The sequence below is a fragment of the Sinocyclocheilus grahami genome, unplaced genomic scaffold (genome assembly GCF_001515645.1).
Source record: "Sinocyclocheilus grahami isolate Dianchi unplaced genomic scaffold, SAMN03320097.WGS_v1.1 scaffold157.1, whole genome shotgun sequence".
Classification (NCBI taxonomy): domain Eukaryota; kingdom Metazoa; phylum Chordata; class Actinopteri; order Cypriniformes; family Cyprinidae; genus Sinocyclocheilus; species Sinocyclocheilus grahami.
In genome coordinates, this window is record NW_015505336.1 from 354,644 (window position 1) to 367,665 (window position 13,022).

Sequence of the window (13,022 nt, forward strand, 5' to 3'; positions counted from 1 at the left end):
CGCCGATTTTTACAAAGCTCATCGGTCTGAAAAAGCGAGGTGTGCTGTGATTGCCACAATCAGATTTATATAAAAAAATGAAGTTAGAGATTACGGTTTATAAAATATGGATATTTTTCTTACAAAACATCGATTCGCTTCAGAAGGCCTTTATTAACCCCCCCAGAGCCGTGTGGAGCACTTTTTATGATGGATGGACAAGCACCAGAACGACCAGACACAGGAACAGTTTCTTCCCTCAGGCAATCCATCTCATGAATACTTAATAACTGTGGAACACACACTATTTATACACTCATATCTAACACTCATACTCGGTCTACACCTAAAATTTGCACATAATATACAGTACCTGTACATACAAAACTGTCTATTGTAATATACCTGCACATACAATTGTCGATTTATATATTTTTATTCCTTATTTACGTTCTATTTTTTATTATGTGTTTTTTTGTTCTGTCACTGTCATTCTGTTGCACTGTGGAAGCTTCTGTCACGAAAACAAATTCCTCGTATGTGTAAACATACCTGGCAATAAAGCTCATTCTGATTCTGATTTATTGGGCTTCAAAATCTTGACCCTCATTCACTGCCAAAATAAAGCTTAGAAGACATTTAGAAGGACATTTTTGTACATAAACTCCAATTGTATTCGTCTGAAAGAAGAAAGTCGTATACACCTAGGATGGCTTGAGGGTGAGTAAATCATGGGGAAATTTAAATTTTTGGGTGAACTATCCCTTTAAAAACCTGAACTCCCAAACACCCACAAGATCCAGTGCTGCTCACTGTCATTCCTCTATTTACAGCCTCAGCAGACAGACCTGCCGTTCATCGGCCCAATCGAGCAGCACTGAAATTTCACAGAGCTAACTGACAGAGCTTCACTGGCTTATGGCCCATCAGTGCTGTATCGTGATGCTGGATGTGTATATTAAAGTTACCGTTTGAGAGGAGCTCAGAGAGCCATTTCCCTGAAAGCAGATCTGGGTTTCTGGAAAAGACGTGGATGGTGAGAGACACTCCTTTACTTCCTCAAGCTGATCATCTCCAAAATAAGACGTCACTGGGTTGAACTTCCCTGACACCTAAAAAGACAAATGAGAAGAAACCAGCAAATACTGAAGAACAGATTCTTCTTGGGTTTTACGCAAGTGGGTTTAAATGAAGATTTGAACCCAGACCAATCCAAAAGCGGTAACGGAGGGAAGGGCGTGGCCCTCTTTCTGTAGGGCGAGGTGAATGTAAACATCCTCCTCCGTGTTTGTGTCGCACAGGAAGAGCAACAGGAAGTCCTCCTGGTAGCTGTGGATGGCGGCCACCAAAGTGCGCTCACAGCACATCCGCTGGAAAGCGCTGATCGCACTCTGAGTCCAAATGCTCTGAGGGGAAAAAAAAGACAGAAGGAAAATGTGAAGAAAAAGAAAATAACTAGTGCGACAAAATGAGCAATAAACAACCAAAAGCTGGTTCTCCATCTGCTGCAGGTAAAACAAGCATACAACAAAAAGTGTAGTCGAATTTGTGAATAAATGACAGAGATTTAGGGGTTAACGGTTTGAATCAGCCTAATGAATCACTTGCTCAGAATCAATTCATTCAGAGTTTACTAAATCAATATCTGATTCGCTTACTGAACTGCAAGTCTTCATTGCTTTGATATAAGAAGCCTTAAAGCCTTATTGCTTGCATTGAAAAAAATTATGTAGAACAGACAGAATAGATCATTTAGATTAAAAAAAAAATGAATGAATAAATAAAAAATAATATTTTATTACATTTGTGTCATTGCAATCAATTTTGAATGAAAATAAATAAGGACCAAGTAAAAATCCATGAAAAAATTGTATCAAATATAAATCATAATACATTAAAATTAAGACTGTTGTGATGTTTGTGATTTTTCTCTTATATTACCCACCCTTGATAGAATATTTTTAAGTAATAGTTCACCCAAACTGAAAATATTGTGACAATTTACTCTTACTATTAATAAAGGTGTTTCATTGCAATCAACACAATTTTCAATTAAAATTAAAAAAAAAAACTGAACTGCAAGTCTTCATTGCTTTGATATAAGAAGCCTTAAAGCCTTATTGCTTGCATTGAAAAAAATTATGTAGAACAGACAGAATAGATCATTTAGATTAAAAAAAAAATGAATGAATAAATAAAAAATAATATTTTATTACATTTGTGTCATTGCAATCAATTTTGAATGAAAATAAATAAGGACCAAGTAAAAATCCATGAAAAAATTGTATCAAATATAAATCATAATACATTAAAATTAAGACTGTTGTGATGTTTGTGATTTTTCTCTTATATTACCCACCCTTGATAGAATATTTTTAAGTAATAGTTCACCCAAACTGAAAATATTGTGACAATTTACTCTTACTATTAATAAAGGTGTTTCATTGCAATCAACACAATTTTCAATTAAAATTTAAAAAAAATTTTTTTTTTTTTAAATACCATGAAAAAAAATTGTACATCTTAATATAAATAATTGATCATTCCAATTTTATTGCTTTTAAATAAATCTATATAGAAGACATATTATATATATATACACACACACACACATCTTTATTTCAGTTTTATCTTTAATAGATTTATTGCAGTTAATTTCCAAGTAGGGAAACTAAGTGTTTCTGTTACACGGAACGGAACTGTTGCAGCTTGCGCAAAACGAAAAGAAGTTACACTAGTGGTGCACCAGCTTAAAATGAGGTGCTTATCAGAGGCACGGAGGCTACTACATGCATTAGATGAACTGTGACAGAGGGACCAAACAGCGAAGCTTTATTTCCACCAGAGAAATGCCTGTCGATAGTGTGGGACCATTTTGGGTACACCAAGAATGACCAGAGTGTCATTTAAATATTGCTGTAAAAAACTGCTGCTAAAGTTTAATGCACGACGTGAAGGCAAGAACCACCTGATGCGAAGCTACAGCTCGTTAGCTCAGCATTCTGCCCGCTTCAGATCAGAAAGGGATGAAAGTGCGGTAAGATCACATTTACTTGAATTAATTATAACATTTAGCTACTTGAATTAATTATTAGAGAGAGAGAGAGACCCAGGTCCAAAAGAAATGTAAAGAATGTACAAACTGAAAACATTAAATACTTTTGTGATCTATTTCCATTAGTTATTTTCAAAAGGGAAATACTGTCATGGATGTTTACAGAGCAGAGGTCAGCTTTTTTTAATTCCAATGGGAGAGATGGACTTTTGTTTGTCTTTTGTTTATTATTATTTTGTGCTGTATTGTTGGTTACGGTGTTATTTCTGTTTCAAAAGCCAGCAATAAATAACACTTTAATATCTAAAGAGTGTTCATGTGATTTTATACATTAGTAATGTTGGGAAATTAATAAATGTGTAATAATCGTCACAATCGTAAAACCGGGATTATTCCTCAGACAATAATTGTACAAACAAAATCTATAATCGTTGTCTCCCTATTTCCAAGGCAACATTTTTAATTTTCATCCAAGTTTTTCCTCTCATTTTATTATAATTTTTTTAAATTTAACAAATTTTTTAAGGAGGCAAGTCGTGGCCTAATGGTTAGAGAGTTGGACTTGTAACCTTCATGTGATTTTATACATTAGTAATGTTGGGAAATTAATAAATGTGTAATAATCGTCACAATCGTAAAACCGGGATTATTCCTCAGACAATAATTGTACAAACAAAATCTATAATCGTTGTCTCCCTATTTCCAAGGCAACATTTTTAATTTTCATCCAAGTTTTTCCCTCTCATTTTATTATAATTTTTTTAAATTTAACAAATGGTTTTCAATCATTTTAGTTAGGGGTGCTCCGATCAGGATTTTTGAGGCCGATCACTGATCACAGAAAGCAGTATCTGTCTCGTACCGGCAGGGATTGTAGGTGGGGGGAGTGAATGTACAGCACTCTCTTCCACCTTCAATACCACGACTGAGGTGCCCTTGAGCAAGGCACTGAACCCCCAACTGCTCCCCGGGCGCCGCAGCATAAATGGCTGCCCACTGCTCCGGGTGTGTGTTCACGGTGTGTGTGTGTGTTCACTGCTGTGTGTGTGTGCGCACTTTGGATGGGTTAAATGCAGAGCACAAATTCCAAGTATGGGTCACCATACTTGGCCACATGTCACGTCACTACGTCACTATTAAATGGTTTTCAATCATTTTAGTTAGGGGTGCTCCGATCAGGATTTTTGAGGCCGATCACTGATCACAGAAAGCAGTATCTGCCGATACCAATCATTTTAAAGCCTTATTTTTATCATGTAGAATTATTTATAATAATACTCCAATCAGGAGTTTTAGACATTTATTCAGGGCCTGAATTTCATTTTTGAAAATTGGGGGAATTTCCCTCTTGTGACTCTTATTAGAGGGGATTTTTTTAATTTGAGGGGTGGAAGGGGGCACTTTTTAGACGTTTTTCAAAAATATATATTTATCTCACCTAAATGTTCGATCATGAGGTGCATTTTTGTTTTTACACTCGTGCAATTGTTGCACAATAGCTTACGCACAGCACAAAAAAGAAACTACTTTTCTTACATTATCACAAACATTCTAAATTAAAACTTACCACTGACAGAAACAGTCAGCTCTACTGCCTTTCCTTTTGCATTGAAATCTTTATTACAAGCAATCCTGTGATTCATAAACAACTTTGTTTTCCTACCTCCACGAGGGCCATCTATTATTGCCTTGTTTATCTAAAAGTGCTATTTTCCTTTTAACCTAGCAAAAAGCCATAGCCTATGTTGACTATGAAACACAGTAGACTTAATTATTATTTGCATTTATGGTGTAAGTACTACATATTCATTTTCATATTTACCGCAAACAATGCGCTGTTACTTTAATTCAGCGCTCGAGGCGCAGCAAAAATAGACTCGGTGCGGAAACGATCTCTGCACTGCTGCAGACGCACCACTCCTGGAACGCACTGCTGGACCGCAACCGTGTGCAGTGTGAACGCTTTATTAATCTGTTAACATGAGCACGGAAAAAATACACACCACATACACACTGCAAACAGAGTAATGTAAACCTGGCATTGTGTGTGCGCTGTGAGTGTGCATGAGCGCACGGTCTCCATGAGCGTGAGCGCGCTGAATGGTTTAAACACTGGCAAGAATTAAAAAGAAATGCAATTTATAAACTTTAGTGATGATGCGACACTGCCTCGATTGTGCAAGTGACAACTCCGGTGTCAACTGTGCAGCGTGCAGCTCGCTTATAGTGCAGACGTGATGTGATTTGAAGCCGTTTGCACATTTTGAGATGGAAAGAGAGAGCGCGCGGTGATTCACTCACGCTGTTTGTGAAATTATGTCCCACAAAAGGTTTTCAAATTACTTTAAGTTATGTAATGAAGAAATGTGAATTGCACCTCACCTTCAGCATAATAATTATTTTACCCACGCCAGACAGAGACTGAGATGGTGCCGCTGCATATCATTGCCAAACCTCTGACGGCAGATGCGTCATCAGCTTGAGATCGGTAGCCGATCAATCGGAGCACCCCTAGTTTTAGTTAACAATAACAACACTGCTTACCGTGATGGGCCGAACTCCAGTTAACATTGCAGGGACAGCCTGAGCTGGAAGATCAGCATAACAAGCTCTGGAAAGATTTTGAGAGTATACAAAGCAGCAGAGATACAAACATATATGTCCTAAATAAATGCAACATCTTTAATTTATGGTGTAATACTAATAATTGTAAAACAAAACCAAAACCTCAGGTAATCATTTAGGTTTAAACAACACTTTCATTGTTTTATAACAATTTATGAACTTACTTGAGAAACCGGAGGCTGTTTCGTTCCACTTTTGTGATGTCTCCGAAGTCAACATAGTAGACCTTTACTTCAGTATCACTGAACAGCTCGTGGATCACTACCCGGTAGAACCACATGTCTCTGGGGGCCACACAGCAGACCTGACCCGGCCGCACATACGCATCAGGCAGCCGGTATCTCTCCGTCACATCTGGGTAGGAGTAACAGCTCCTGGAAACAAGTATTAGGCATGTTCAGAATGACATACTACTCAATCCCAGCCCAAATAATTATGAAATTAATCAGTGACAATTCAACATACAACGAGATAAGTGAGATACCTCATTTCAATCATCATGTTCTCTAGGGCTCTGGCCTCCTTGTTCTGGCTGAAGCGGATGTAGAAGTGGCTGGGAGATTCCGTCTGCTCCACCAGGACAGGCACCAGCTCTCTCTCCCTCCTGCGAGCCGGGGGCTTCAGCTTCTGGCAGCACACTGCATCTGGAGGAACCGCTGAAACTCGACTCACTACCAGCTCTGGGAAAAGATCCGCCATCTACAACAAACACATTATACTCTTATGATGTTTAGAATTATTATGCGTTTATATATACATACATATATATTAGTGCTGTCAAACGATTAATTGCATGCAAAATAAGTTTTTGTTTACATAATATATGTATGTACTGTGTATATTTATTATGTATAAATACACACACACACACAGTATATATTTCAGAAAAATTTTATTTTTCTATATTAAATCTATTTATTTATAATATAAATTATGAATATAAATGTAGACATGTAAATACATGTAAATATTTTCAAAATATATGCTGTATGTGTGTGTATTTATATATACATATTAAATATACACAGAACGAACAAACATATTCAAACAAAAACTTTTATTTTGGATGTGATTAATAGCGATTAATAGTTTGACAGCACTAATATACACACACACACACGTATATATACAGTGGTGGCCTATTCAAACGAAAACTTTTATTTTGGATGTGATTAATAGCGATTAATCGTTTGACAGCACTAATATACACACACACACACACACACACACACGTATATATACAGTGGTGGCCTATTCAAACGAAAACTTTTATTTTGGATGCGATTAATTGTTTGACGGCACTAATATAAACATATATACACAGTGGTGGCCAAAATTATTAGAACACTAGTATTACCAGGTTAAAAAAAAAAAAAAGTACACTTCCATAATGTACTTAAAGTGCTCTTTTTTCATGCACTAATTTTGTAATATAATTTTGTAACTAATTTGTAATAATATACTAAAATGATTATTTAGTACTTCTTAAGATCAACTAAGTGTACTCAACTGTGCTATTTTGGGATACCATGAATATGAACTAAAATGCACTTTTAACATACTACCTCTTTATTTAAAAAAATGTATTTAGTTACCACTTGTAGTACACTTGAACCCATCTTTCATACACTAGTACACTCAAGTGTACTACAAGTGGTGACTAAATACCGTTTTTAAATACAGAGATAGTCCGTTAAAAGCACATTTTAGTTCATATTCATGATGTCCCAAAATAGCACAGTTGAGTACACTTAGTTGATCTTAATATACTAAAAATTATTCTTTAGTACTTCTTAAGATAAACTTAAGTAGTATATTTAGTATATTATGTTGTTCCATTATATGTAGTATTAATAATGTAGTGGTAATAATGCCTTTTTATACAAATAAATACAACGCAACTTTACTAAAGTACATTTTGTAAGTTTCCTTAGGATGGATATGGGAGGGAATCATAATGGATTATCAATAATGAATCTTAACCTGATGGATGGTTTTATTGGCGATTCTGAGCTCAGTCTCAGACTCTTGGGTGTCTGTGTATTGCGCCACCTCTTCGCGCTCCCATGCAGACTCGGCACAGCTGAAGTAATAGGCTTTGCTGGAGGGATTCTGGTATTCAGTCAGACTGGAGGTGGTGCCGTGACCCGGGGATAATTCTTGCAAAAGTAATACATCACAATCAAAGTTTCATTAAAGATGATCAATAAGCTAGGAGCACTCATTTGTCTTTTCAAATCAATATGACATAAAGCTAAGTACCAGGTTCAGTGGGTTGTATGTCATTTGGTTTGAACTCCACAACCATCCAATGGTTTTCACTTTCGTCAGCACCTTTTTGGATGGACAATGTGTCACTCAAAGCCCCAACCATTTCCGTCACGCTCAGAAAGCCATACTGGCTCACCGGCAACTCCTCACCATACATTCGCTAACATCAAAAAACAGATTATAAGTTAGAGAAGCACACTGGTGCCATCTAGAAACTCTAGAAAAAATATTGCTGTGGATATGATGTCATAATTTTAGTGAGTGAGGCAATATTCCGACCATCATAGAGGCTTATTTTGTGTGACCTCGACATATGACTACATTATACCTTACAGTTTCAACCCAAAATCTATGGAAGCTTGTTTTTGCCACAGGAGAAAAAAGTAATAATAAAAAAGGTAATTGCCTAATCTCACAATTCAGTTTTTTTTCCCCTCACAATTCTGAAGTTTTTTTCCACCCAATTCTGACTTTTTATCTCAATATAAAATCAGAATTGGGAGAAAGAGAGTCAGAATTAGGAAATATAAACTTACATTTGCGAGAAAAATGGTGACTTTTCTCGAATTGTAAGAAAAGTCACAATTACCTTTTTTTTTCTCCTATGGCAGGGAAACAACTGAATCGCAAGACGCAAACTCAGAATTGTGAGAATAAAAAAGTCAGAACTATGAGTTACAAACTCTGATTGCGATAAAGAAATTGAGAAATTGGGAGAAAAATGTCAGAATTGTAAGATATAAACACAAAATTGCGAGAAAAATGTAATTTGTGAGATTTACATTTTTTTAATTCTATGGCGACAACAGGCTTCCATGGAAATAAAAAAAAGATGCAAAAACATACAAAATATGCTTACTTTTATATTATTTTATTATATACTACTTCAGATATGAACTCAGATATGGTCTTGACAGGATTTGTGAGAATACCTTGTATTCTGTGGGAAGATTGTGAATGGAGATCCCATTGCCATTTTCAGCTACAACCTGAAAAAAGATCCATATCTCAAAAATAAGCCTAGGTGAGAAGATGAGACAAGAAAGGCTGAGTTTTAAAGCTGTTATGTCTGACCTTCCGTAGCTTATCTTTCAGCTCGTGGCTGACAGTGCCAGCGGTGCCCTTCTCGAGGATCTGCTGTCTGAGCTCCTCCTCAAGCTGTAAGAAGATTTACCTCAACAGTATTGATTTATATATAGCGCAACACGAAATATCACCTTCATTTCATACAAATATCCAAACCTTAAAAATAGTTTCTTCAAAAGAGTGCTCTGCCTTCACAGGTTGCAGTTTAGGAACAGCAGGGGGGGAGTGCGAATCTTGCTTGTTCCTCTCAAGCGGCCAAGCTGCTTTAGGACTGACTGGCTTCTGTTTTGCCACCAAAGGAGATGCCACTGCAGAGGTATCATCATGAAAAAGACATAAATAATCGATCTGAACCAAAAACAAGAGCATGATATCAACTTCTTTCTCTAGAAATTCCATTATCATATACATACATGGTTTAGAAAGATTTGTCATTAGATGTTTGATCTGATTTTGTGCCATTATGGCATTCCTCAGCAGCAGTTGCGAGCCTGTGCGACTCTGCTGCATGATTACGAAATCCGTGGCAGCCGCCAGCATCTCGGAAATGGAGTAGAAGCCATACTGCGTGATGTTGAGCGGCTTTCCGAACTGCCTCATATACCTGGACTCCAGCTCTGATAATCTGACTGGCCCATGAGATAGTAACTGTTTTAGTTGGCTGCGCAGTTGAGCGGGCAGAGCGGGTTTTGATTGGCCACGGCGAGGGAGAATAACGGGCTGGTTCCGTGGGTAAGAGATGTGGAAGTTTCTTGGTGTTCCCCTCCGAATGCTGGCTTTGGTTTTGGGGTCACGTTGCTTAGCCACCAGCTCTTGGATGCCTTTGGTGCTCTCATCTACAATGGCTGCAAACAGAAAAAAAAACTTTTAATAGCTCTAAAGGCCCTGATATACCTCAAGCGAAATCGAAGAACGAACTGGTGTAACATCATTTTTGATAAAGCCAAAACACATTTAGTTTAGAGAGTTTGAAACAGCTTGCCAAAGAAAACTTTGTGGAAAAGTTTGCTCGGGCTGGTAACAAATGTACCATAAGATGTTTAAGACAACTTAGATTTTTCCCACACCAACTCACTATATGTTGTTTTCCAGATGTGTTTGCAACATCAAAGTATATCAACATAAACAGTATTGTCCCACACAGTGATATTTTAGTATCACTGAAGTAAATATTATTAGTTTTTATTAATATTTTGTATTCATTTTTTTTAATTATTTGTTTATAGTTTCTAGTCATTTTATTTCAGTTTGAGGTATTTTAGTACATCAATTCAAACTAAATAAAAATGAGAAATGTTACTTGGCAACTAGCTAGAAATTTTTTTTTAATATATATTTTAGTTAAACACCAGTTAACGTCATTTTATATTTTAGCTAACACCAGTTAACGTCATTTTATATTTTAGCTAACACCAGTTAACGTCATTTAATTTCAAGTAACACCTTTTTTATGGTTTTAGTTTTAACTATAAGAACCCCGGTCCCACACACACACTTTTTGCAATGCTGCATTTTTTCCAAACCGAATTACCTGAACCAAAAATATTCAGTATGAATACATGTACTGTTACACCGCTAATTTTAACAGATATAAAGGCTAAATTAAGCTAACATATTGACATACATTTTTTAAATATCTACCCACCTTTTTCTAGCCGTAAAAATAGGCGCGGCCATTTATAAATTCTATGGGTCTACCTTCCGGTCTCATCCGCTTCCAGTTCGTTTTGCTGCTTCATATTGAAAATTGGTGTGTCTTACCATATTATTTTAATGTATAATCTTAATTATGAACACACTGGTTTGTAGTGCAAACAGTTTTACTGTACGTTGTTATTCTTCTCGTTATTTCCCTCTAGCGGCTAATGAACCGGAAGTCTCACCCATAGGCTTACTTCCACATTGAAGAAAAAGGTGGACAGATAAAAATATTAAACGGGTCATATGATGTTGCTAAAAAGAACATTATTTTGTGTATTTGGTGTAATTCAATGCGTTTATGTGGTTTAAGGTAAAAAAAACACATTATTTTCCACATACTGTACATTATTGTTTCTCCTCTATGCCCCGCCTTTCTGAAACGCGTCGATTTTTACAAACCTCATCGGTCTGAAAAGCGAGGTGTGCTGTGATTGGCCAACTATCCAGTGCGTTGTGATTGGCCGAATACCTCAAGCGTGTGTCGGAAATGTTACGCCCCTCACCATACTGTGATGCCGTGTCCCGGCGCGACGAGACGACACCAATAAAACCCATTACAAACGAGGCATTCGTTGCATCCAGTGGGGATATAATTACTGATTATAATGACTTATACTGTCTTTTTACACGTTGCGTATCTCTTTGGGTTTGAGACTTTAGTCTTTGCAACTTTAGGGATCTTATCTATGACCCCTTTAATGACTCATCTTGCACCAGTGGGTGTGTCCAAATGTTTGTCCAATCAAATGCACACTAGAGTGAAAAACCCCTCCCCCAATACCAACCGCTTATGACTAGAAATAGAATGTTGCAATTCATAAAAAACTAAAGTAGCAATTTCATGGTGTATTCAAGAACTTTTTAGCAGGAATACGCAGAAAAGCCATTCTCTAGGCCATAAATATTGATTTACCAGCAAACAAAAGGGATAAAATACTAATATCACCTTTCAAAACGATGCTGCCATCGAGGTGGTATTCCAAGTGCACGACATCCGGCATTTCCTTCACCATATCCAAAACATTTCTGAATCCCAGTAACCTGAGGGGCATGGGGAAGCCCAGCATGGTGTGGTAGTCTTTCTTGAGCTGCTCAGGGGTCAACCCACGCTTAGCAGAGACCAGAAGAGAGCGGACATCCTTCTTCAAACCCGTGAGGAGCTGATCTTGGGTCATCCTGACAGCTAAAAACACAAGTGGGACACAATTTACTTACTTGATAGCCGACAAAAACATGACAGTTTAAACGTAAATGTTATTCCACCATGAAGTCAACACCCTAAACATACTTGTTTTATTGACAACACCGGTTTGACGCAAAATGGCGCTTACACACTTAACAACCGGCTTTAAACGTTTATATCTTTGCATTTACATTATTAATGTGTTTTATGGACGAGAGATTACCTTATGTACAAGAGGAACGCGTTCTGTCGTTCCGTGGAGATCACAGGTGCGCGATTACGTCGATGGAAAGAGCGTCAAAAATATCCTCCGAGATTGATTTTTTTTAAAACAGGAGTGTGTGTGTAGAAGTGCAGATGAAAGTGTGTTTTTCTTTAGGGTCTGTGTGTGTGGGCAGAGCCTGCAAACTTCCTGAGACACGTGCTTCATCAGCATTCAATCAAGCTCCTCGCGCTGACGCTGCACTTGATGACTTCCACAATGTTTTCTGATGTGTACTTTTACTTTTTTCACATGCTTAAAAAAAAAAAAAGGTATAATTTCCCATTTTTTTAAATAAATGAAATAAAACGAATACAAATATATGCTACAAAACTACAAGGCCTAGCCTAAATGTGTAAGTGTTAAATTTTTTTTTACATAGGCTACATGCATTGTTCAGTTTATTATGGGAAAAAACTATAGCCTACTAAACATGATCAAATTTGGTGATTTATATTTGAATATAAAGGTTTGTGCAACACAAAAACAAACACATTTTTTTTTGTCAGACTCATCAACAAAAACTGATTTTGCCAGATTTATGTTTATTTAAGAAAGTCTTGTTTTGTATACATTTATAGTTTTTTAATTGTTTATTGTTTAATTTATTTTCATTTTTCATAGTTTTAATAAAAAATTTAATTATATATCTATCTGTCTGTCTGTCTGTCTGTCTGTCTGTCTGTCTATCTATCTATCTGTGTCTGTCTGTCTATCTATCTATCTGTCTGTCTGTCTGTCTATCTATCTATCTGTCTGTCTGTCTGTCTGTCTATCTATCTGTGTCTGTCTGTCTATCTATCTATCTATGTGTGTCTGTCTGTCTGTGTCTGTCTGTCTGTCTGTCTGTCTATCTATCT

The 13,022-nt window shown here is 36.7% G+C and overlaps 2 protein-coding genes across 2 annotated transcripts in view; one reads left to right on the top strand and one right to left on the bottom strand.

Moving 5' to 3' along the window:
- Positions 1-12,370, bottom strand: part of LOC107592689 (tudor domain-containing protein 5-like) — a 28,931-nt gene extending 16,561 nt beyond the window's left edge. Inside the window, exons 1-13 of the mRNA XM_016282233.1 lie at positions 12,124-12,370; positions 11,664-11,900; positions 9,430-9,861; positions 9,173-9,324; positions 9,005-9,088; positions 8,863-8,919; positions 7,922-8,090; positions 7,643-7,818; positions 6,144-6,358; positions 5,824-6,033; positions 5,579-5,645; positions 1,188-1,385; positions 948-1,091 (exon numbers count right to left, since the gene is read on the bottom strand). Of these exons, the coding sequence (XP_016137719.1) occupies positions 948-1,091; positions 1,188-1,385; positions 5,579-5,645; positions 5,824-6,033; positions 6,144-6,358; positions 7,643-7,818; positions 7,922-8,090; positions 8,863-8,919; positions 9,005-9,088; positions 9,173-9,324; positions 9,430-9,861; positions 11,664-11,892 (2,133 nt within the window). The 5' untranslated portion in view covers positions 11,893-11,900; positions 12,124-12,370. The remainder of the gene's footprint in view (positions 1-947; positions 1,092-1,187; positions 1,386-5,578; positions 5,646-5,823; positions 6,034-6,143; positions 6,359-7,642; positions 7,819-7,921; positions 8,091-8,862; positions 8,920-9,004; positions 9,089-9,172; positions 9,325-9,429; positions 9,862-11,663; positions 11,901-12,123) is intronic.
- Positions 11,846-13,022, top strand: part of nphs2 (NPHS2 stomatin family member, podocin) — a 5,674-nt gene continuing 4,497 nt past the window's right edge. The window contains exon 1 of the mRNA XM_016282234.1: positions 11,846-11,912. The gene's annotated coding sequence lies outside the window, so the exon portion shown is untranslated. The remainder of the gene's footprint in view (positions 11,913-13,022) is intronic.